The sequence below is a fragment of the Apteryx rowi genome, unplaced genomic scaffold, assembly GCF_003343035.1.
Source record: "Apteryx rowi isolate R43461 unplaced genomic scaffold, aptRow1 scaffold_624, whole genome shotgun sequence".
Classification (NCBI taxonomy): Eukaryota; Metazoa; Chordata; class Aves; order Apterygiformes; family Apterygidae; genus Apteryx; species Apteryx rowi.
Genome location: NW_020450899.1, coordinates 130,662 through 155,463, shown reverse-complemented (window position 1 = coordinate 155,463; position 24,802 = coordinate 130,662). Strand labels below are relative to the sequence as shown.

General features: G+C 36.4%; 1 protein-coding gene across 11 annotated transcripts in view; it reads right to left on the bottom strand.

Moving 5' to 3' along the window:
• Positions 1-24,796, bottom strand: part of MINDY2 (MINDY lysine 48 deubiquitinase 2) — a 43,972-nt gene extending 19,176 nt beyond the window's left edge. For 5 of the 11 annotated variants that reach the window (XR_003256375.1, XR_003256374.1, XR_003256376.1 and 2 more), the window contains exons 1-6: positions 24,645-24,763; positions 15,810-15,867; positions 14,480-14,544; positions 7,788-7,946; positions 6,833-6,935; positions 4,511-4,653 (exon numbers count right to left, since the gene is read on the bottom strand). Coding sequence is in view for 8 of the 11 variants with exons in the window: in XM_026084036.1 (XP_025939821.1) it covers positions 4,511-4,653; positions 6,833-6,935; positions 7,788-7,946; positions 14,480-14,544; positions 15,810-15,867; positions 24,645-24,671 (555 nt within the window). In the remaining 3 variants the exon portion in view is untranslated. Of the gene's footprint in view, positions 1-4,510; positions 4,654-6,832; positions 6,936-7,787; positions 7,947-13,094; positions 13,173-14,479; positions 14,545-15,809; positions 15,868-19,078; positions 19,179-19,737; positions 19,847-22,325; positions 22,502-24,644 lie in introns of those variants that run through there. The other 6 variants (XM_026084033.1, XM_026084034.1, XM_026084031.1 and 3 more) reach the window with 6 other exon arrangements.
• Positions 24,797-24,802: the final 6 nt, after the last annotated feature.

The following is a 24,802-nucleotide window of genomic DNA, read 5'->3' as shown; positions in this document are numbered from 1 at the left end:
AACTGCCTTTTAAAGATCTGCTAACGGAGTGTGTTAATAAACCTGTCTACAATGTCTAACAGCACTAACACCACTCACTAATCTACATCGGGTATTCATAATACTGCAGTAYATTCATAATAGCCATTCTATTTCTCATGTTGGAAGTTGCAGGAAGCACTAAATAGTAAAAAATAACTGAAACCCATGTTATTGTTATTAATTTAGTAACAATTAAAAATAATATTAAAAAGGAAGCAAGGTTGCAAGGAGTCATTCAACTTCCTTATATGAAACAAATGCCTTTAGTTTACATGCAAAAATCTTGATGTCAGTAGAGAAACTGGACACAAAGCAAGTGTGAGTAGACTGACTGGTCTAACGATCAATCATACTAGTTGGGCACTAGTATGCCCAAATGTTTCTATGAAACTCTTGCCACTATGCTGTGTCTTGTAACAGCAGCCAATGAGACCTTCTTCTTCTTCAAAAAAAAAGATATAGGAATTCAGAACATTGAGCTGTTTCTTCACGCTTTCATATAAAACCAATTTTAGTAAAACAGCCCTCCAAAATAAATAATCCAACAGCAAGATAAAGAACCTTCCAGTGGAATGTTGCTCTAATCTCAGTATGATCAGGTAAATTATTCTGTGTTAGTAAGTCTCGTATTTTTTAATTGATACTGCATATCAAACAATGATAAATACTCCAAATGCTTTGTAATAAAAGAACAGGAAATCCAATTTATATGCACAAAGGTTGTTACCAGACTCCTCCTACCTTAAAACACCCACAAGATAATCCCTCATTAAGGAATTAAAACTAAGTGTGTATATATAAATTTATTAAATTTAAAGAAAACACTGATTACCTCTAAAACAAGCTCACTAGATCGAATGTGAAGAAAACTAATGTAGCTTAAAAAAAAAAAAAATCTGTTCAATCTGGCACCACAACTACTAAAATATGACTCAGTCACAATCATGTGGCTGTTATTTGGCAGAATTAAGGTTATTTGTGTTCCTTTATTAGGGGAACAAAAAAGATATATTTAACTTTAAAGCGTCTCTGACTTCTGAAGTTCTCTTTGCATTATTAGAACATCCCCGAATATTTATTTTTCTTAAATTACTAACACTTGCATCTCAAAGTCCTGAAGTCGATTCTAGAGTTTAAAAGGACTTTGTACAATTTTCCTCAATTCTTTTGAAGTAGCTTAGAGACCTTTTATTTTCTCCAATAAGTGCAATTAAGATCAACCTATATTCTACTTTCTTTGAAACAGTAAGATACCAAAATCCAAGTCCTCTTGTTAAAATATCAGCCGCAGAAATATAACATTGAACTTTATATATATAAATAAAAACATCCCCCAAATGCAAGTCCACAAAATAGCTGTACATCAAAGCTCCAAAGTTTAAATATTAGCTTCACTAGGTACATTAGGATGCTCAAGTATTACTCTAATAGGTTTCACTACAAATTCCTGCTAATTATCCAAAATTTAAATGTTTCTGGAAATAACAGTTTTATTATACATACAGTATATAAATAATCCTCCTTTTCTTAATTTCATCAACTGTTTTGTTTGCATGTCTCCATATATTGGTTTGGAGAGAGAAGAGGGAAGAGCAATATTAGAGAAAAACAAACAGATTGCATAGTTTTTTCCCCAAAGGCTGTATAACTTTGTTTTCTCTGGCATTATGTTCTCTCCTCCATTTTCCTAACTGACAGATCTTTCTCCAGAAAGAGCTACTGCTGACTGCTACTAGAACTGTGATATAAAAGAGAAAACTCCATTAAAAATATGCAGAGCTAATATTAAATCTAATTACAGGAAAGAGGAAAGCAAATTAAAGATTTTAACTCTGACAACAATGCATTTGACACTCAGATCAGTATCCTGGAGGTCCAATGATTTTAGATGGCTAGTCTGAGTTAAAAGCCAAAGTCAAGTCCATTTCTAACTTTCTTGGTAAGAAAGAATAGCTAGTCATTTAGCTATTGCCAAAAAAAAAAAAATTGCAAATATTGCTTTTAAAAATATATTAACAAAGAATAAAGAATTTTTGTCTTTATTAAGATGGTTTCTTGATATCTCAAATTCTGTAATGCAAGTATAGCTCACCAGAAAGCCAAGGCAAAGTGAACAGCACCGGTTAAAAATGACCAACCCTGAAAGAACTAGAACTCTGTAGACAACCTGAAGATTGAACACTAGCTGTAAGTGAGGACATTATAATGACTATGAAACGAAAGAACAATGGCCCATATCTTGAAACTCCCCGTTTCAGAAGTCTGCAGCTTCTCAAAAAGGAAAAAATTAAATCAACAGTAACTTAGGAGCAGTAAAAAATAAATCTGACAAATAATGCCATTTTTTAAATATTTCAACTCAAAACTTCTTAAGAGTTGGGTTTAGTTCTTACAATTAAAATTTGATAACAGACCTTTACTGATTGCCTTAATCTGTATTATTGCTTAAAGGTATTAAATTCATTGAAGTGCTGCATTTTATTTCTCTAAGTAAAAAGATCTCAGCTGAGAAGCATATATTTACAAGTATGAAGCTGATGAAGCACCAACACCAGAAGCCAAGTCTGGGGCTTTGATCTATGTATTGGGCTGCAGCAGAAGACAACTGTCCACCTTATATAAGCAAAATTCTGCAATTGTATTTCACAAGGCCAAAGTGACATTCATAGTCCTTTCTTTAACATTAGATACATTTTGTGTTTTAAAAGTTACAATTACAGTACCAAAATGGAGCACTTAAAATATTATTTCCAGTAGGACTTAGGTACTTCTATCTAGAATATCCTCTGAACTAAGAAAATTGTTGCCTGCACTTCCAGGTACCATCTGTACTTCTACTTAGACTTTCCTTTTTAAAACCAAGTTGGTATTTTTCTTCTCAAGGAAAACAACCATAGAACAATGTTTATGCCCACATGGCAAACACTACTACAACCATTGCAAGAGGTAGATTTAGAAAAATGAAGAAAAGCAATACTGTAAGTCTTAAAATCATGACACAAGTGAGGTTCATCAGGGAATATAACCATTATCATCTCAACCATGAATTCCTTCAGACTTTACTCTCTCCCTACACCAACACATTCTAGAACCCTTTTCTAATAGGGTAGGGGGAGAAGGGAAGGGGGAAGATGCACTTTTAGTCATCTCTCTATTTGTTTTAAAGGAAGATTATCATGCCACACAGATTTAAAGCAAATCATAGATGTGCTCTAAGAAGTTATTAAAAACCATGTTATCTGTTTGTAGAGTTAATCTATTATTTATCAAAACCATTCAGAGCTTTAGCTCAGCTTATGAGTAGTTACTCAAGATGCCAAAGATAAACATATGGCAGTCAAGATTAACAGATGGCAAAAAAAGGACTAGTACTGCTAAACAAAAAAGTTAGCATCATTCATAGTATATGAGGTTTCCAAACAAAAGATGGTTAAAAAACATAATAATACAGCAGCCCTTCCACATTTGTGTATGTTACTGACACCCTCTCTTGCATTTTATTAGCATTGTTTATAAACATAAATGTACATAAATATCAAAGTCTTATTAAATACTAGCTAACCAAAATGAAATTTCAATAGTGTCACATACAACGGTAGAAAGTTACTATAATTATGTTTGAGAGAAATGTCTAACTGCAGGTATGATTTGACATTATAATCCTAAGAAAATCTACCTAGAAGTATTTGAGTTTTTCTTAGATTTAATCATTCCCTTCTTTTCAGAGACAGTTTGACTGTGCCCCCATTCCACCTGAACTGTCAGATATGTAAAAGCATACTATCACTTTGGTAAAGGCAAAGTTGCCTTAGAACAAAGATGCTCCATAAGTGATTATAAATTCGTCAAAGTCAATTCTCCACTCCCTGGAGTGGGGAGTCTCAGAAGCAGTCATCAAATTCTCACCTGCTTCTACTATCCTGGACTATTCCTTTCGCAGTTTTCACCATTTGCTTCCCCAGTTTCAAATTCAAAAATAATCTCTTCCCTCTTATTACAAAGGGAGCCAATAATGTAGCTCATCTTAACTTCTCCAGATGCTTGCTCTTTGAACACCAAGATCCATCCATCAAGCTATGCATCTATTGGCTACATATAACAAAGTTTTCTCCCCTAAGGAGCAACAACCTAAATAAATCCCTTAACCTTATACTTGACAATTACACACTGCAAGTAAATTTATGTAAGTAAAGCTTACTTACTTAAGTAAATTATATACAAACACATAAGGAGTTAACACAGGAAGCAAATTAAACAAAGACAGGAGCTACAATAACATTTAAAATGATAATGGATCCTGATATTTAAAACACTGATTGATAATTCACAAGTAACATTTCCTGTAAACCTTACATTCACCATAAGCCATGCCCACCTTTAATAATAATAATTGGAATTTATGTATATTTAAAGACAGGGAAAAAACAAGATTCGCTTTGAAATGGAAAAGAAAACCACAACAACAAAAAACAAAAAAAGTTGAATATACCTTATATTTGGTCATGGTGCTAAAATGGTTGTTCCTGAAGAAAACACAAAGCTCTCCCTCCTGGACAGCTGAAGTCAACTCACACAGACCATGGTATGTCAACTGGGTGGCTGTGTTATTTAGAAATTGTTCGGCTACAAATCCTACAAAAGCAATAGATACTGTTATGCATGTGTCTATCATACGCTTGGTTAACCAACGAGCCACTTTCCTCCCCACTTCCCCCCCGCCAAGTTTCATGAAAATTAAAGAAAAAATATTTTCTGTTATTGCCTTGATTTCATTAGAACAAAGAAAGGAAAAACCTCACCAATTAACACTTTTTTGTTTTATTAAGCTGGGGTTAAAAGTGAATTCTATTTTTACAGCTTGCTTGCTAAAATATTTTACTTAATGCTTTTAAGTAAAGCAGGATTTCTTAGGAGCTGTTTGTCACAATGCCATGCTGTTAGCATGCAATTCATTGGTAGCAAAACACATCTTCTGATTTAATCCTTACAAGTAATTGTTGAATGTGGTGAGAAAAGAGGAAAAGAAAATGGGGGGAAGGGGTTGATATAACAGGCTGACTGAAAAGGATGATTTCAAAGCAAAGCAAAAATACCATGTGTCTGTCTGTCTACTCTCACAAATTTCAGCAATCTACATTCCTCTTACTTCTTCTGGAGAACTGGTGGGTAATTACATTGCAAAAGAAAAAATGCAAGAAAAGCTTAAGTCACAGAAACACTTCAGGAATGGAGTATGGAAGGAAACTCTTGCCATTTAGTATACATCCCTACACAGTGGCAAGAGAAAGCATGCTAAACTGTAACAAAATTCTTGTTCTTGGGAAAGACCAGATAAAGGAATGCCATAATATTCAACCTCTTCTCAAACTCATCTATACTTACTACTGAAGTTTCCTTTGCTGTAAATAGAGCTACACAACACTTGTCCTCTTCTGAGCTATTTTTAGATCTATGAGAACCTCATGCAGAGGCATCACTTCTGATTTCAATCATAGTATTTAAGGCTCGTCAATTTTGTTAACATCTGCATAGCCAAAATACCTCCATAACTGTAAAACAATGAGACAGAAGAGGTCTCTTGGCTCATTTATAAGATAAATTTCTAGTTCAGGAAACAGCAACAAAGTATTTATTGAACGGAGCATCATATCACAACACACTTTTTAAACACACCACAGCAAACTGAAAACCCTTCACAAGCTGGAGTCCCTACTGCTTTGTCTCACTTTCCTTCTGTGGAGAACAGTAGCTATTGAACACATTGCTTAGTGTGCCCCAAGAAGGCCATGCGTTAGCCTTTGGCTTGAGTTGCAGCTCAACCTGGAGAGCCACAGTTGCATTGCTGCTGGTGGAATATGGATGCTGTTCAATACATACAGTTGGTTTGCTGCCAAGAAACACAGGAAAAGGAGGTTAACATAGCAGCTGTTGGGAAAAGGGCTGCCTTTTGCCCCCAGCAGCAGCCGTACACTGTCAACAGACTGCTAACTCCCTGCAGTGGGTAAGAAGGTGGCATCTGAATGCCACCAATGAAGGTGCATTCACCGCTCAACCACCACCCCCTATAAAGGTGGGCCAAAATTAAAACAACCCAAGAGCTATTATTTGGATCACATGCCAAGCAAACAAAATCCTAAGAACTCCTCCAAAAACTCAGTCCTAAATCCTCTAGAGTAACCAAACAGAAGTGGTTTTCTTTTTCTTTGGCTTGTAAATATCTACATTCACCTTCCTTACATATAAATTTGGGCAAAACAATAGTGATACAATTTGTTCTATTCCCTCCCTACTAGAGGAATGCCCCCTTATTACCACAAACATAAAGGAACACATTCAGAGAGGTGAAAATGAGCTGAAAGTTCCAAAACCTTAGCACTGTAGACAACTTCTCTCATGTTTAGACATGCTATATCCACTTCCAATCCAATTATTCCTGTTTTTTTCCTTTACATGTAGTATATAATTCATGTTTCAATTGTAAGAGATCAAGACGTAGTCAAGTTGAAATCTAAATGCTGTCCATCATACCATTTATAAAAGGAAGTTCTCTCCAGCTTTAAAAAAAAAGTAAATATAATAGAACTCAAGAGAATGAGGCTGATCCTTGTTTTGAAAATTGCACCACAGAAGTTTAGAAGACAAGCACAGCGCTGTCTGCCTTCCCAGGGAAAGAAGTTTAGTAGACACAATTAATCCAGTTTATCCCATCACTACATGACAGACAACGCACACCAAGACCCACACACAAAATACATAATTAAGATTTGATAGGTTGGATACATGGATAAAGCATAGAAAAAAAGATACCCACCTTCACTAACCAGTTCACTGTTGTCTGACTGTTTACAAGAAATTATCTTCTCCACTAGTTGATTGTAACTGCAGTTACCAACTGCTTTTACAATGTCAGCAACCTGAGGCAGGAGAAAACAGGACACACAAGTGAGAACATATCTTTATGGAGAACAGAAAACTGCTGTAAGCCTACTGGAATTATTCGTAAGAAAATAAGAAAAGTTTCCATAAGAAGAACATGTTATCCCCCTAAAAATAAATAGTCAAAAAGCCTTAGCCCAGATTGTTGCACATTTTGCAGTGCCAGATTCCATTTTGAATCCCTAAGCTAAAGCTTATCAGCAGAAGTTATTACTAAACTGGAGAGAGGAGAGAAAGGGGTTCAGTTTCTACAAAGAATATCCTCTTTCACTTATTTCTCCTTTACTTTCCTCCACGGTGTTTAGAGCTCAAGTTATAAATTCAGTTTTCTCAAACTGTTTCTGATGCTCTGAGTTCTCAAAGCAACAACTGGTAGAAGTCAGCTGTAACTGAAGAAGGGAGGAAAGTAGCCTTGAATTCCTACATGGTAAGCGTTCTCCAATAAGCCTTCAAAAACAATGAGTGGTATAGCATTTCCGGCAACTTCCTACATGCCTCAGAACAACAATCCTCACTTGTACCATCATGATTTCAGAGCAATATTTTGAATCTAAGCTTGACTAAAAAGCTAGTCTCTGCAAAGTTGCTGCACTGAAAAAAAAAAAGACACAGACAGTCCTGGTTCCTTTTTCTCCCTTGATGAAAATCCAATTTTACTGACTAGATTAAGAAAAACCATTACCATATTCATCACTGACTCAGATCTACCCAACTCCAAATAAAATTAACAGGAATCTGAAACATCTTTAAAAAAAAAAAAAACCCACCCCCACACCAAACAAACAGAATAATTTTATTTTGTTTGAATTATTATTGAAAAAATAAGTTACCTGAGGGTCCACTAACCATCCATGGTACAAAGGGATATCAAGAAGATCAAACACTATGCATTCAGGTGTGTATTCAAATACTCGCACCCCTGTGAACTTCACATTCACATCCAGGCCTGTCTGTAACTTATGTAGAATCGCCATTGCATCACTCATATTCTGACAGCAGAAACAAACAAACAAAAAATACAGATGACTAAATACAGCTGCGAATATTTGGTGGTTACTCTTACAACCTTTCATCATATAGCATTCATCAATTCAACATTTAAAAAAAACCAACACACACAATAAAACAGCCCCCCAAACTTACAAAAGGGCAAATTAAACAATTGTTCCAATGCATATTCACATTATTCATGGCGTATTACAAAGTGCATGTTTAAATACAACACTATTCAATTACATTTTTGTATAAAATGCTTATCTGGAATGAAGTATTGCTGCTGTTTGCATCATCACAGTATATGAAGGCACCAGTCACAAACCAAAAACTGTACATTTTGTGTCTAACTGATGAAGTTCAGACTTATTATTTATTATTGATTTATATTGAAGGAAAGCACAAAACTCTCAAGCCACATTTGACACAAGGACACAAAAAAGACACAGCTTAAAAATCTTCAAAACAATGATTTGGATACAATCCTCAGAGGGACTTAATTTTCAAGTACCTATACGTTACTGAGAAACCTGAAATTCATAAAGTATTAAGTGTTCCAGTAACTTAGTTTGCACCTAAATAATATTCTTTCCTGAAGTATCTTCATATACGTACATATTGCTGCCTAGATCCTCTTTTGAGCGTATATGTAGCCTGTGAATTTCCAGTTTACACATAAGGCAAATTCTATAAAAGAAGGTTCCAATCCTGACTAGCAATTTGAAGGTACTATTTAGGAAACACATTTCCCCCCAGACATAAAGCAGTTAGATGGGCAAAATAAGATGACAAAACAAGCCAATATGAATCAGGAATATCAGAATTCTTTTTCTTCTCACAAGCCCATGAAAAGATATTAAAAGCTGGTACATTCACACTGCTCCCCTCAGCTCTTCATGTAACTAAGACCTCTGTAATATAAAAGTTACTTGATTTTTCTAATACTTATTTTGATAGGATCAAAGATCAGCCTTCCTTAGTCTATTCCTACTTATTTCCCAATCTCAAAGTGCAGTTTCTTTGCTCTCACAGGATGGAGGTCAGGCCTGCAGCTTGAGCGCTGTAGTAAGTATTAAGGTAATTTTCATCACTGTGCCAGGAAAGATCTACAAAATAAGAATTCTAATGCTTACAACTCCCTCAAATCAGCTGTATCTGACTGTTTCTTACCCTACACTCCTAAGGATGCACCTCCCAATTCTACTTGCTGATTCTAATTCAAGAGTTTATTAGTTTAAGAAAAGAGAAGTGAATAATTACAGCATACAAGTGTCTTAACTTTCTTATAGTTCTGACTGAATATTAAAGAATCTGATTTTTTTGTTGTTTCATAGATAAAGTTTTGCTATCTTATTTTGGACATACCTTTAAATGGCCTGTAGATTCCACTAGGAAAACATGTCGTGAAAGTAACACTTATTGGCGTTCCCAATATAATTGTAAGGGGAATTGATCAAGTTATGAAGATCCAATTAAACAAAGAGAAGATGAGCCTAAGAAAAAGTGCTTTGCGAGACAGTTCTCTTGAACAAAAAAAAAATCAGAGTGATAAAATAAATGTCTTGAAATGCAAGAAAGTATTTTCCACCAGGTGTGAAGAGTCCACAGAGAGTATCATCAGAAAGTATTTGCAGTATTTGCAAAAGGTCCAGGGAAGCTCTGAGGGTTTTTGTTTGTTTGCTTAGTTAGTTTTGCAATATTATGTTGCTTAAGAGGAACTCAGTATTACAATTATGGAAAAAAAGGCAGAAAAAAACAGAACTACAGATTGGAAAGGACACAGAGACAGAAAAGATTCAAATGATAAAAAGACTATGAAACACTGAATGTCAAAGTTGCCTCTATGTTGTATTCTTTTAATGATAAGGCAGTAAATGGAAAGAACCACAATTAACAGAATTAATCAGGTAAGAGAAAAAAGCAGTGACAATGAAGATGACTATAGGATGAGCACTGAGAAAAAAATTAAGGAGGTAGGCTAACATCACAGAAGTTAGGTATGCAGAGATGACTTACTTTATCAAATTAAAAGCAACTTGCTGAATTGCAGCAACATTCCAAACAACTTGATCAATTAAACAGCATAACCAATACATTAAGTTGAATATTTATTTCTGCAGCATATTAATGGGAGAATGAACAGAGAGAGTAGATGGAAGTAGGATGCCAACACAAGCCTGTATATTGGAATGCAAGGCAGACCTTACCACTTTTAAGAAGTCAGTCTATGCTCCTTGTAACTCAGTATTCTGAAGAATGTATAGATTACAACATACGACACTGACTACTAAGTAAAGGAGCTACATCATTCAATACTTCATGATCCATTTTTTAAGCACAGTTTTGCATCTACTGGAAAGATGAGCATTACCTAGACCTTGGAAGAATTTTTTTTGGTATCTCTTAGCATGTGATAGTATTCCAAAACCTGTGTGCAAAAATTGTGTAAGCATACATGTGTAAAACAGCCTAGTCTACAAATTTTTGCACAATACTTTAGACATGCAACAGCATGGATTCATTAACACATACAGCAAGTTTCATGTTCATCAACCGCAGCATTTTAACTGAAGTAATTAAGCAATTCCTCTTGGTGATACGCAACATACACAAACAGTAATATTGCTTGTTTTTCTAACTCAGATATGCCCATACTTATAACTCACTTTAAAAAAAAAAAAAGCTTTACACTGCCTTATTGACAAAGGCAGTAAAAGCCACAGCTTCCATTTTACAGCAACTCTGAAGAGTTTCTCATGGAACACTTAACATATTTTCAAATGACAGTCATTCTGCAACTGTAATTTGGTTTGCTTTAAACACCTAGCTTGGATACCATTATAAGTCCAGCCATGGCAGCGCCGTTTATCTTCATGCTGTGAAGATCAAGTAGCTGAGTTTAGCAGACTGCTGTGCCTCCACACCCACATCCTCGGTAACATCAGCTAGATTACACTGTTCAATCTCAGGAACATGTATGCAGCAGAACCGAGTATAAACATATTTTCTCATGAATGGTGTCAGACTGTCTTTACTGCTATCTGATTTTCACTCTTACTGCCACCTTTTACCTCATTTAGAATAAACCCCACTCCTGCATCATATGAGGCCAGAAGCCTCAGTCAGTACCCAGTTCTGATTAGTAGTGCTTCGGTAAAGAATCCTTTTGAGTGTTTGAATTTAATAGTTTTTTTCTACAGAAAAGTTGATTGTTTCTGCTTCATGTAAGCCCAGTAAGTGTTGAAGGCAAAATTTTGTGTGAATGACAAGTCTTAGGTAACATTAACATAAAGGGTTTCAACAATTATCTTTATAATGTGATCCAACCTACAAAAACTTCTGAAAACTCCTGAAGTAGGTATCAAGGAAGTATATCTGCTTATAGACTTAGGAGATTTAAACCTGAAAGAAGATTTGAAATCTCTGAAGATTTGAAGCTTATATAGAAGAGTTTATAAAGTACCATACAAAGCATAAGGCACAGCTGTAAAATATTGTCATGACTATTATCCAGTATCTGCACATGAGAGAGTTAGTTAGGATTAAGGTATCATTTATAGCCCTGTACTGCACTATTGCATAAAGTTTCTATTACCAGAAAAACAACGGTTCAGACTACATAACCACGTATTGCTTCATCCTTTTGACAATTTTCCTGTGTCACAAGATTTAAAATTTAGGAAGATTTGGAAGCAAGTCTCCAGATCAGGCTCAGATTTTTTTTATTATAACAGCAAAACTACCTTATTTTTAAACTGCATTTAATTAGTAGAGACCAGATGCCAAATACATACACTGTCAGAGGTGTTTTGGAAGAAGCAATGCTGTATTCCCACTCTGCTAAATGAACACGAAGCGAGAAGTATGTGGAAAATCAGCACCAGTCATCCACACGCTTCAGACCATACTTCATACAGCAAGTAGTTGCATTGCTACACAAAGAAGTTTACTTTGTAAACAAAGCATGAATACATCAAGTGGTCCAGAAAACTGCAGAAGTTTCTCACTGCAATTTGAACAGTATCATTTCTATTTTGGCTGTTCTTCCCCCTTTTAAAGCAACAAGATTCTTTAAAAAAAATTTCTTTTAAAGAGCAAGTAACTGAGAACATAAATATGCAAAGCTCCTGTACTAAAGCTTGTGATTTTTTTTATCCAACTTCCATTCAAATACTTAATTAAATCCTTTGAGTACGTTATCAGTAGAAAAGAAAGTCGCAGTTAGAACAATTATCAGTAAGAGTACTATGTCATGATGTTTTTATCCTAAAAATCAAGCATTACAAATCCAGAAATCTCAAAAATATACTTGAGTTTACTGTATGTTAATAAGAAAATGCATAGTTTGGGCACTGAAAGAATATTAACTGTGTGACAAGACAAACAGAAAATTACGATGAACACCAAGGTGTAGTTCCGATGCTTCTCAAATACTATAATTTTACAAGACTCAGTTGTCTAATTAATTTCTTTCCCCCCCTCAGATACTATCACTCATGCATCTAGAACATTCCTAGAATGGGAGGTTTCTTTAACACTGTAGGATTAAATACTTCAGAAAAAGATCTATGACATTTATGTAGCGAGCCTGTTTATTTGAGCACAAGAAGGCCACAGAGGTTGTACTTTAATGAGGAGTATAATTTCTTCAGCCTCCTGAAAGTGGATTATAGCTATATTTTCCCAAGAAAATTAAAAACTGCTATGCTGTAGAAGATTCTAGCTAATTCAGTTATTACACAAAAAATTCATATAACTTGATACAAATCACATTTTGGATGATTCTTAAAGAATCCATATTCAAACTCCATTTTAATTTCAACTACTTCCAAGACATTTGATTTGGTTTTCAACACTGAATGGGAATGAGAAAAGAGGACCAAAATAAAAAATAATCAAAAAAGAACTAGCTCCAAACCAAACACTTGTAATAAATTCAAACCACTTTTGAATCAGCCGTGACCACAGACAGAGCTTGAAAAATTTGCCCCAAGATTCTATATACTACATCAATACTTTTGGAAACTAATAGCAAATTTTTTCTTTAAACATAGAAAGACTTTTGTCATAAAATAAAAGTAGTGGTCGGTTCAAATAGTATTGCCTTTCATAATACGGAATCAACCTCTTTCCCTTGTCACCACCTGAAAACACAGAGATGTCTTTCTTGCTCAGTTAATATCCTCAGTGGAAGTCTAGCAGGGATCACAGAATGGATCATTCTAGAGAACACAGAAGAACAGAAGATTTCTAAGAGCAATTGCCCTGGTATACTTCCATGTATACTTCCACATTATACTTCCCTCAGTATGCTACCAGTTCTTGAGTTCTAGGATGTAATTAAAATTTTCACATTATTTTCTTCTTTTACATCTTCAATTGCACAGCCAGGACCTTTTAACAAGCCATTCTCAAAGTCTGTAGTACACTGGGTAGAACCTGCTATTTATCACTGGCATTAAGGACCCTCCCAGAATTAAGATACACAGCAGCTAGGACACATTCTTTAAGAAGTGTGATACATCAAAACCAGACTGAATAAAGTCCTGAGTAACTTGGACCTCACAGCTGACCTTGCTCTGAGCTGGAAGTTGAACTAGGGACCTCCTGAGGTCTCTTTCCACTTGAATCATCTATCCCATGATCCTATGTAACATTACAGAGAAGGTACTTTTTGGTCCAAAAAGCATTAGGTGAATCGTAAAACCCCTCGTTAGTTAAGTCCCTCATTGTAAGGATGCAACAACAGAAACAGATCTACGGATTAGTAGGTGCAAGCTTTAAATGAAATACTGCAACTGTGCTAGGGTTCTACAGGACTTCGATGGAAGAAAAAATGTTTCTGGAAGCCATTCACTTGCCCTCAACCTTCCTCACTTTACTGCGGCCCTTTCTCAAGATGCTGGTTCAAAATCCTGGCAGAACTTTCAGTAAACCTATTCTCTTTCTTTCTCTCACCACCTCCCCTCCTTTTTTTTTTTTAAATAAACTACAGATTTTGGTAAATTCAGAGCAAAGTGTCATCACAGTATGAAGTAAAAAATATCAATCTGCATTTACCATGTAGTTACTCTCCGTTTCCCTCATTTGACTTATATTTAAGAAAATGCTTAAAATCACTCTTCATAAATTTTAAGATTTTCTGTACTACATCTGTGATCTGCCCATAGCAGCACAAAGTAATTTTTTGCATACCTATAAATAAAAGCACATGCTGTTTTGCCGACTCAGATTTTAGAACAGAGAACTGATTATCAATATTCCAGGGACATTTTTAACTAAGAGGATGAAGTACTTCAAAGTAAATATAAGAGTCTTTCATTACACTCATTGCAGGCCAAAATAATTTCTTGTCTTGGTAGATACTAAGATTTTCTTCATCAACAGGAAATATTTATAAATCATAATCTACATTAAACCCAGAAATGAAAAACAGGGAAAATAACTGCAAACAGTTAGTTAGATTAGAAATAAAAAAAATGTTTAGTTCTGTCAGACATAAGCAACTATTTTAGGAGTAGCTTCTTACCTGCTCATAATTTAGACGCTGAATTTCAGATATCTCTTTAGGTTTTGCATCAAGAATATAGTCTCCTAAAAAAGTGAAAATAAAATTATTTTATGCTCAAAGTTTTGAGATTTCTACAAACACTTCTGACTGAAGGTGACTGATCATAAATGCAAGCATTTAAGTGTTCTATTAAATTAATGAGATCCCATTGTTTTAGAGCTTGAATTAAAAATCACAGGATAGAATAAAATAATGAGTATATAAAAAAAGTAGTAAGATCTTATTAAGGAATAAAATCTGTTTTTTATTCTTCTTAAGCTGTAAGAGAAATACTTGGCAACCACTAAGCATTTTAATTTAATAGGAACCTAAATAATTTGAGAAAACAATTTTGAAATTAAAGTTACTATGAAAATTCCAGAAGCTAACACACACCTTCAAAACAGACAGAGTATGTACTTTTAGACAACTGTGATTATGAAGTGAGTTCAGACAGTATTACACTGTCAATACAGTTCAGAAGAAATGTTTAGACACAGGCAGCGAGATTTCTAAAAGGACATATTGAAGTTAAGACATTCGAGGTTATATAATTAACTATTTTTTCTTACACTGAAAAATTTGGTCACATACTTTTAAAAACAATGTATATTTTTCACAAGCAGAAAGAAAGAAACTATATCAAGTTTCTCTCCTGCTTAAGAAGCCAGACAAAATTAGTAAATAAAGCTCAAACATTTTAAATTTATTAGGCTACAGAGGGAAAGAACTGTGGTACATACAGCTTAAGAACTATGGCAACTGCACTTCTAACATCTGGATCATTCTGGGCTATCAAAGTTACAGACTTGTCAGTTGGAAGCAGCTGCAGGTTTGCCAAAGACAATCTGAAAATGGAGTGGCCTGCAAATGAGACACCCCCATTCACTGTGACAGCTGCATTCATTTTTCCTGTTATTTTAATTGGATCATATTACCAAGGAGTGGAGTTACTGCAGATAATTAAAAGGCACTACTGACTTACTGCATTCTGTGGCATAAAACAAAACAGCATTCTAAGAGACATGAATAAGTCTGTGTCTAACAATGTGTTGGTGTACTAAGCCATAGCACCTGCATCACTAGGCTAATGACTTAGGAAAGCAATATAGCGAAGTTTTAAACACTGCTAAAGAAAAGCTTAAGTTACTGTACACCATGCAGTGGTTTTCTTGAAGTGTGAATTCAAGTAAAGCTGAATAAGAAAAAAAAAGCAAATAAATAATACAGTCCTCATATAATACTATTCACTAATAAGTGTAATATATAATTGAATTTGAGAAACTATCTATTGTCAATAATTACAAACCTAAATATTCCATCAGCTGTTCAGCCGTTATGATTTCCATCATTGGTGGCAGCTTAATCTGTGAAAGGAAAAATACATTCTCTTTAAAATTTCAAAACAATACTTAATTAATACTTCCTACACTGTATTTCTGGACTGAAGTCTTCTAATCACATCTGGCTCTCCAGTTTATAACAGCATTACCTACTGGGACTGAGAACCTTACTGAGACCTCTAGAGAGCTAAGAGAAGAAATTTAAGAAGGCATTTTGGTTCTTAGTGAAACCACACGCACCCAGTGCTTTCTCTCTCCCTCCCCCTTTCACATGCAGCCTGGGCTCCCGTCTCCTACCAAAACACATCACCAGCATCTCCCTTGATCTCACAGAAGTTCACACTTCTCCCCTTATCAGCTCAGCTGCAAACACCCAGAATGAAGAGGCAGAGAACTGTAGCTACACTTAGTTAAGAAAGCTTCACCTTATTCATACAAGTTTTTGGCACCTTGAGTTCATTGAGGCTGTGAACAGAGAAGAGAAGCAATAACTGCTGGGACTGGGAACCCAAGACTCACACAGGTACGAGGAAGCGACCTCCCCCTGGAGAGGCTGGCTGAAGCTCCCTCTGTCTCCCCATCCAAGTGTCCCACACTCACATTTCAAGGGTTTGGTTTAACTCCATACAAGAGAGGCTGGGGACGCAGACCTCAGTGATGGAGCTTCCGCTCCCCTCTCCCCTAACCTATTCCCATCAGCGTCACCTGGTGAAACCAAACACCTGAGCAGCAGCAAGGGCCACACACATTCATACATTTATCCCCTCCATCCAGCTCCTTGAGCAGATGTTTTGGTTGCTCCCAATATATACCTGCAACAGCTCTAGCAACAGCCAAAGTGCAAAGCCCTTTTAACACCAAACACACACAAAGCCATGCTTCTGGCAGTCTGAAGGAATAACATAAAAGCACTGTCTTTAACTGTAAAATGATTAACTTTCCATTATATAAATACACATCTCACTTTTCTTGAGACAAATTAACTTTGTCTTTCTCTTCAGTTTTTCATCTTCTTTCTCATCCTATATCTATTTCAACATCTTACAACAGAAAGTCCAGTGTTTATTTTGAGTATGAGGAATTATCAAGTTCCTCAACACTGATGCTGTTCTCCTTGACACACACACAGAAAGGCACAATGTAAAATTGTTAATTCATGCTTAAGCTTTAATAGCATCCAACTGCTTTGCTGGGTGTGGAGAGGAAAGAGGAAGTAAAAAGTGGTGAGATTGAAGAACAATACATATGAAGGTTTTTGATGCAGCATCCCAAACTCAAAAATACAGTATACCTACAGATTACGCTGTTCACATTGCATTTGAGAAAGTTTCCTTCCCAACCTGAAACCTAAGTTATTTTAATCACTTTCCTGAAAAAAGAGAGAGGTGTGATTGGGCTAATAATGTAACTCATGGTCAATTTTAATCATATTTGACAAAGGCAAATGTCTTAAATATATGGGTTTCTGACAAGGTTCATTAAATCTGGAAGAAGAAAGAGACCCAAGTTAATATTGCCTTGGGAGGAAAAGCTACTCTGTTATCTCAATAGTTATTTATGCACTGGCTAAACGGTCTGCTCAAACCTAGGTCAGAAACAGCCCACAGCATATATCGCCTATTGATCAATCTTTAGATGGTGGCTATACAAAGAAGCTGATGGTACCGTCAGCGATCTGGGGAAGGAAGGGAATGATAGTATAAGGGTAGCAGGAGTGGAAGGTTGGGGGAATATAAATTGTTAGTGAAGCAGGACACAAATTCGTAAGAAAGAAGATTTAATTCTACTGCTTACAAAACAACTTAAAATTGTTCGAATTAAACAAGAAGAAAAAAAAATCAAACATATGCATTGGCATATGAATTTTTCAAAGTATTTTAAATGAGCTACAACTGATTGTTACTTATAAAATTTCTTAACCCCTTCCTGAAACTTCTCTAAGTTTCACTAACACTCTATATACTAACAGTTTTCAGAATCTTTGATACTGTTCATAATATTCATATCAAGTATGCACACAAATACAAAATATTGTCATGTAGATAACAGGACTTAAGGTTTAGAAAGCTAAGTCTGAGACTTCCATTTCTGAACTAGCAGCATTTCAGCCTGGGCAACCATTAGCGGTGCACATCCGAGTTCTTTCTGTCTGGTTCAGTACTGCTCCTAAGGCGCATCAATATAACAGCACAGAATAGAACTACTTAAATTACTTATGCCTGAAGTGGTTCTGGGACCAGAAACAGTACAGATGCCTAGGCATAGCATGGAAGAAAATTAGCATGCTGCCTCACTCTCAGCAGGACTACTGTGATGCTTCTTTCAGGACTGAAGGTACAGTTTTGTTGTTGTTGTTGTTTTTTAACATACATATCAGTTCAGCCAGCATTACTCAGGGATCTCTGCTCTGCACCACATTTGGGAATCTACACGTATATGTACATTCCAAATGACAGCCATAACGCATAATTATATGGGTTACGTATATTTTAGCACTACGCTCTTGTAGCATAAACATGTTAATGTTTCAGAATTTATGGACTAAGGGAGATATTGTTTGTATCACTGGCTAAGAATCTGAATTTTCCTCACAACTGTTATGCTTAGCAATTTTTTTTTTTCCACTGGAGAACCAAAGCAAATGAATTTTGTTGGTACCTGCAGAATCTCTCTTATAGTTGGATGTTTTAACAAGCTATATTTCAAAATTAACTCCTTAATTAAATGATAAACAAAAATCAGTGAATTATCCACTGCATAATCTCAGAGCTGGCATGTTTCATGGAACGTTGATCCCATCTTTAAAGAGGGTTAACAGGGTTCCATCACAGACCTAAGTACTTCTGAACAGAACTGACTTAAGGATATATAGACAACATGACCTTTCCTAACTTCTGAGTGCTCATTATGAGTACTTACACTACAAGAAACATACTAATAAAACAAAACACCCTTATAACCTAAGGGAAAAGGGAAAAAAAAAATCATACAGAGCCATACTCATTCTCCATATGAATCATCAGAAGTAAGAAAACAACATAAGCAACAGCAACAAAACCTGCTGTTGTTCATAACAATTTTGAGGGACAAACTTTATCAATAGGTTTCAGAGCTTTGTTGCTAGATTTCACATTAATTTCACAATTTAGAAAAAAAAGTGTTTTCCCAACTCCCACCCATTTCCTGTACTCCTCTATTCTGGTTTCCTGGTCTTCCCCCCCATCTCTCTTCCTACCTCTGCCTATTTTTCTTCCTCTCTGTCTCTCCTCCCATTCTCAGGAGTGGGAAACAAGATCTTTCTCACACAACCACAACATGAGGAACAGCTGAGCCACCTTTGTAATAAAAAATAAAAAAAGGAGGTAAACAAAGTTTCAGATCAAACAGTTTTTATCTAGCAAAACCCATACAGTTTCTATGCATTAGACTACAGACTGGAAAATTAAATAATAACTTTAAATATTTTCAGTTGCCTTAGCCCACTGCCCAGAAAGGCTTTAAAATTAAGTGATACAGTCTTGCATTGAAACTAATAGTTCTGAAAATACCATGCATATAGAAAGGGACCCTAAAATTTTCTAATGGCATACTACCTATAGCCTCAGAACATGTGTGTCTAAAATATGCAACTCCCCTTAATTCAGTGCTCTGGAAAAGAAAAGGGGAGCTTCAACCTGCTTCTACAAAAAAAGACAATTAGTACTCCCTGCAGATACATGCATCTCTTGTCCTTGCAGAAACAGCTTCACAAACATCAACGATAGCATGTGCTGTCACACAATAACCCTCACCCCACCCCCCAAAACAGGTTTCCTTCAGTCACTTAGATCAGGCTTCCTGCTCTGGAAAATGCACAACTATAGGTCCATCATTTGTAAGATTAACCCATCTCACATATACAGGAAAGAAGGCTGCCAGGGCCTTTCACGAGCATTCAGCAGCAGCTCACTGCTAACTCATCTTCAGAGGCTGACTGAGTTCATCCAAGCAACTGGTGTGAATTCTGTGAATTCATAAGAAGGTTTAGATCAGTAAAAAGAAAAAGCAGACCATATGTAAAGGGCCAGCGCTGGATCTCAAACTAAGTACTCCCACTGTGGCCTTTGACAAATTAAATGGATATCAGCAGCTCTATGCTGTACTCAGCTTTGCTGAAAAACAGGCCATTTTTACAAGGGCCTAAAACTAAAAACTTCTAACTAGCAATTTTTTTACTTTACCTCTTCTCTGCACCTCAGTTTGGATATATTTAAGTCTGCATGGTTATATAACATTTACTTACATAATTGTTACAATTGCCCAAATAGGTAATGCTTACAGTTCTAAAAGTTACTGACATTTTATTAGAACTAGAGCATACAGTGAACATAGCTCCCAAAAGCTTCAGTTTGTTGGGAGGACTGTGATTTGCAAAAATTTTTGAATATGCTGTCAAATGCACTAGTAGGATTATTCTGCTACATAAGAAGCTGTTAGCACAAGATATGCCATATGCATTAATTTTTCAAAACGCTATTAATATTACTGTTACTTACTTTCATATTACACTACGTTTTCCCTTTGACTTATCTCATGCTCCAAAATGATTCATTTCTCTGTCCTCTGGCTATTTCAAACACTAGTTTCCGTGCAATTAGTTATGGTTCACAGATTGCTTTGGCTACATGATCTGTGTTTCTTTGGCAGGATGATGTCAGAGTTACTTGGCACATTTGTTAAGCTTTAGCACCTGATCTATGTATTACCATAGAATACATCCTGAGAAGGGCCATTTCTCAAAAACAAAAACAAACAAAAAAAACCCAACACTCCCCCCCCCACACACACACACACCCCTTAATGCAATGCCAAAACCTATCAAGAAGTGGTGCACGGGCTACATCTAACAAAGACTACAAAGACACCTAGAAAAGCAAGCTTTACATTGCTAAACTTAACTACGTAGCTAGCCACAGCTTTGCTGAAAACCTGAGGAGTCTGCAGATTTAAAAAAGCTTAGACACCGTGCTAAGCTACTCTACACCAGAGGAGACCACCCACGCTTCTGCATATATGTTTAAGGTCTGTTTCAATACTCCACTTTTGTTTTCATTTCCATAAGAGAAGCCTAAACGGTTACTGTGCTGTTTAGCACAACAGTTACTTTCTCAACTCAGTATCATACTGTTTTTGTAGGTTTCTGTAGGTTTTACACATTCAGTCTGCTACCTCAAAGTTCCAAGTCCAAACTCTTTCAAGGAGAGAGGTAGCAGGCTAAACAGCTTTCTTACAAGTTTAGTTTCAAAAAACTGGTACTATAGAAAGGAAATTTGAATAGTCCGTACGGGTGCTACTTCAGAATTTCCAAAAATCCAAGTGTTGCCACAGCAATATTCCACAGATAAAAACATATGGATGCAGCATACTTAAAGAATCAGTTATTTTAAAGTAATCTTTATACCCATATCCTAACTAGAGATCTTAAATCTGATCTCAAAAACACCTCCCAAAGACATAATAAAAACTGAATAATGATTAGGAACAGAGAACAATCTTGCTGAACTAACGAACGAGGTTTTCATAGCCACCAGAAAGAAACATCTTGAGTATATGGCACACTTACTTGAAGTACCTGTTATTGCAATCCTGTCAGCAAATTAATAAAATACCAATAGTCCTCACTAAGTCAAGAAAGACTGACTCAAAAAAAAAACAAAACAAAAAAAAACCCACCCTACCTGTTTTGAATGAGGACAACGGGAACACATGAACAAGAGATTACAAAGCTGTTAGTATAGGAGTAAGAAGTTTATAATTCGAGGTGCTGAAACATCTGAAAAGTTGAATCCTTCTTAATATATCCAAATGTTAACCTGAGTTCTTAGCATTAAACACCCAAAAATGTTTCTGTGACTACGGCTTACATACCCTCTGGATGCTTTATACTTAGTAAGAAGAAGCAAATAAGGTCTTTGGTTTTAAGCAAAATGATTACATGCCACTTGTCACAAACAAGTATGTGAACTCAGCTTAGGCTGCTATTCAAGCACAGCTGGCACACAGTATTGGACCTCAAAACTATCACTACAGTCCTGGGATAAGCGAAATATGAAATCTGACATCCAAAGGGATGCATTTTTGAAAGCCTGAAAGGTAGTATTGTAACTTTAATATTTCTCAACTTTGAGTGTTTGCAGGTATTAGCTGAAGTCATTTGAGACCATATTTACTTACAGCATGACCAAAACTCCCAACCTTCAGAGGACAGAGTTCTGAAAAGGAAGGTTGGTGGCTGATACAGGAAAAATAGGCCAAAGTGCAAGTGTTTACTTTCTTACTCTCTATCACATATTCATTGCTGCCTCCTTCTCATTTCCTTTTTGCTCCAGTGTTTTTTTCCCCCATGTAGCTTTTATTCACTTAATGCACACTATGGTATTCTCATTCTGCTTTTGCCTATTTTCATCTCTTGGTCTGCTCCCTTGTTCCCAAATTATAATTACCTGACCCAATCTAGTGTTCATCTTGGTTCAGGAGAAGTGAGAAGAATGTGGATGTCCATCCTCAGCCTTGGTATGCAGCTGGCTACTGTCAGTGATGTACAGATGAGCTGCCAATAAGCTTGCCACTCCAAACAATGCCAACATGGTTCTCGACTATAAACTGGGGAAAAGAAAGGCTAATTTGGAGAGGCACTAGTTAGGAGAATCAAATTATAGGCAGGGCAATATATAACCAGCTAACAGGAAAACCCTTTTGTGTAATTCTAGCAACAAGAAATATTAGGGCACTCCAAAGAGGCATTTTGATTTTCGCTAACTTATAAAATCAGGTATCACATTAATTTTCACTAACATAGTAATACTTGATCAAAGCAGAATGTCAGTTAAAATTCTGGACGGAGGAAAGTGAAAGAATGTAATTTTATATATAAGGGGGCAAAATAAGAATGTTAAGGAACAAAACTCTCTCAAGAACTCAGTGCAAATAACAAGGATAATTCTGTTCCATTTATAACCTTTCACTAAAGGAAGGGTTAAAAGGGAAAATCCTGGAACTAGCCATTTCTTTAAAAACAACACTAAAGGCCTTTGCGCTCACTTGAGGTAGGCAGAACCTACATAAAACAATAGCTTAAAATCACAACCAGCCTCCCTGTACTGCTTTCATTGATGCCTAAATATCTACTACAAATGCCACTGTATCCACAGCTTTTGTCCTGGTATATGAACTGTTCTGCTCAGGAAAACATACAGAAACCATAACTCAAAAACAAGGTCAATAATTGCCTGAAAAATTATCTTCTATCAAAAACATCTACTGTGTTCTATTTCCATTTGAAAAAGAACAAAAGATGGAACATCTCAAGCAAGCACTTCTTGTGAAGCTTGACTGTTGGAAAATCTGCTCTCCAATTTAATTTTAAAAGCCAATGTTTTTCATTTTGTTTCTAAGGGAACATTCCTCTGGCTGCTGGTTTCCTCTTTCAGGTGCTGTTCAACTAGATATCAAAAATTCAAAACATTTTTTTCCTGCATCTTCCTCATGGAAAGTAAAACCTTTTTGTGCTTGAAAAAGCCCATAAACGTATTTCCTGAAGTCAAGCACATACAGAATGCAACACAAATTTTACATAGTAATGTACAGGTACAGTATCAAGCATTTGTACCCTTTCCTGCACTCCCAAACTGGCTTGCTGTCATTAGTTAAGCTCTGTGAGTAAACGTCTCAATGTTTCTACCACTGAAGTAAGTAATAAACCTCATATTAGAGTTTGCAAAATACCTTGACTTGTAAGCCTGAGGTGTATACCCCCAATATATGTTCCTTTTCTTCTTCTTTTTGACCTTTTTCCATGTCACCTGTTACACTTGTGAACGGCTGTCTACTCTTCCAATACCAAATCTCTCTCCCTTGATACTACAATGGAAAAACTATTTTCATAGAGCTTTCCTACTCTAAGACATCATTCTACTATGTCACCTATCTTTTGGGGTTGAATTACTAACATTTCTTGGGAAATCTTCCTTGTTTTGTAGCATATAGCAACCTAGTAGCTCCTCTCCTGTCAACATCCTTTTTACAGATAAATATTAATGATTATATTATGCCTTATATTTAAATTGCCTTCCTCCAATTTTAAAGATTTAGAGATTAAAAAGAATTATTCTAAGGCTAGAGGGAGTCAGTATCCAAGACTGTTATTAGAACGCAAACACTTCCAGGTCTCAAAGCTGTACTCGATCACGACCTGATTTACTAATTACTTTCGAATGCAATATACCCTACATAACAGTGCAAGCGCATCCTTACCCCGTAGGCACTTGTTCGTACAAATCTGTATTTTGTTAGATTCTGCCTACGTGTAATTATATAAGCTATTTTCTCAAAACATTGCTCCCGCTTTTTCTACTATAAATAGAAACGTTATTTACTAGAAATCTGCACATAGCCGCAAACAATATATCGTTTAGCAAAGCATCGTCTAGATGTAGATTTCTGTTTTAAAAGGCGACAACAAAGTAAAGCTACACGTGACAGCAGTATCTAAGTAATATACTAGCGACACTACAAGCTACTACTTGTTTCCCGAGTTGCGCGTACAAAATTTAACAGCAGACGTAAGTTCGCGTCTTATCAGCACAAGCGTCCGGCGTCGCGTTACCGCGTTTTCGGCACCGCCGGCCGCTGCCCGAGCTGCCTCGGCCGCCCCGGCGCTGCGCGGCCGCGGGCCTGCGCGGCGCCAGCGCTCCGCAGCGGGCGGCGCGGGCAGGCGCTGCGCTGCGCTGCGCGGCGGTGCGCGCCCCCCGCGCCCACGGTACCTTCCAGGCCAGGAGCAGCACGTTCATGATGGCCAGCAAGGGGCAGGGGCCGTTCTCGTTCTGGGTGATGACGGGCGTGTTCTCCTCCTTCCAGCGCACCCACTTGATGTGGTACACCGACTGGCCCGGGAAGCGCTCCTTGGAGGCGCCAAGCAGCT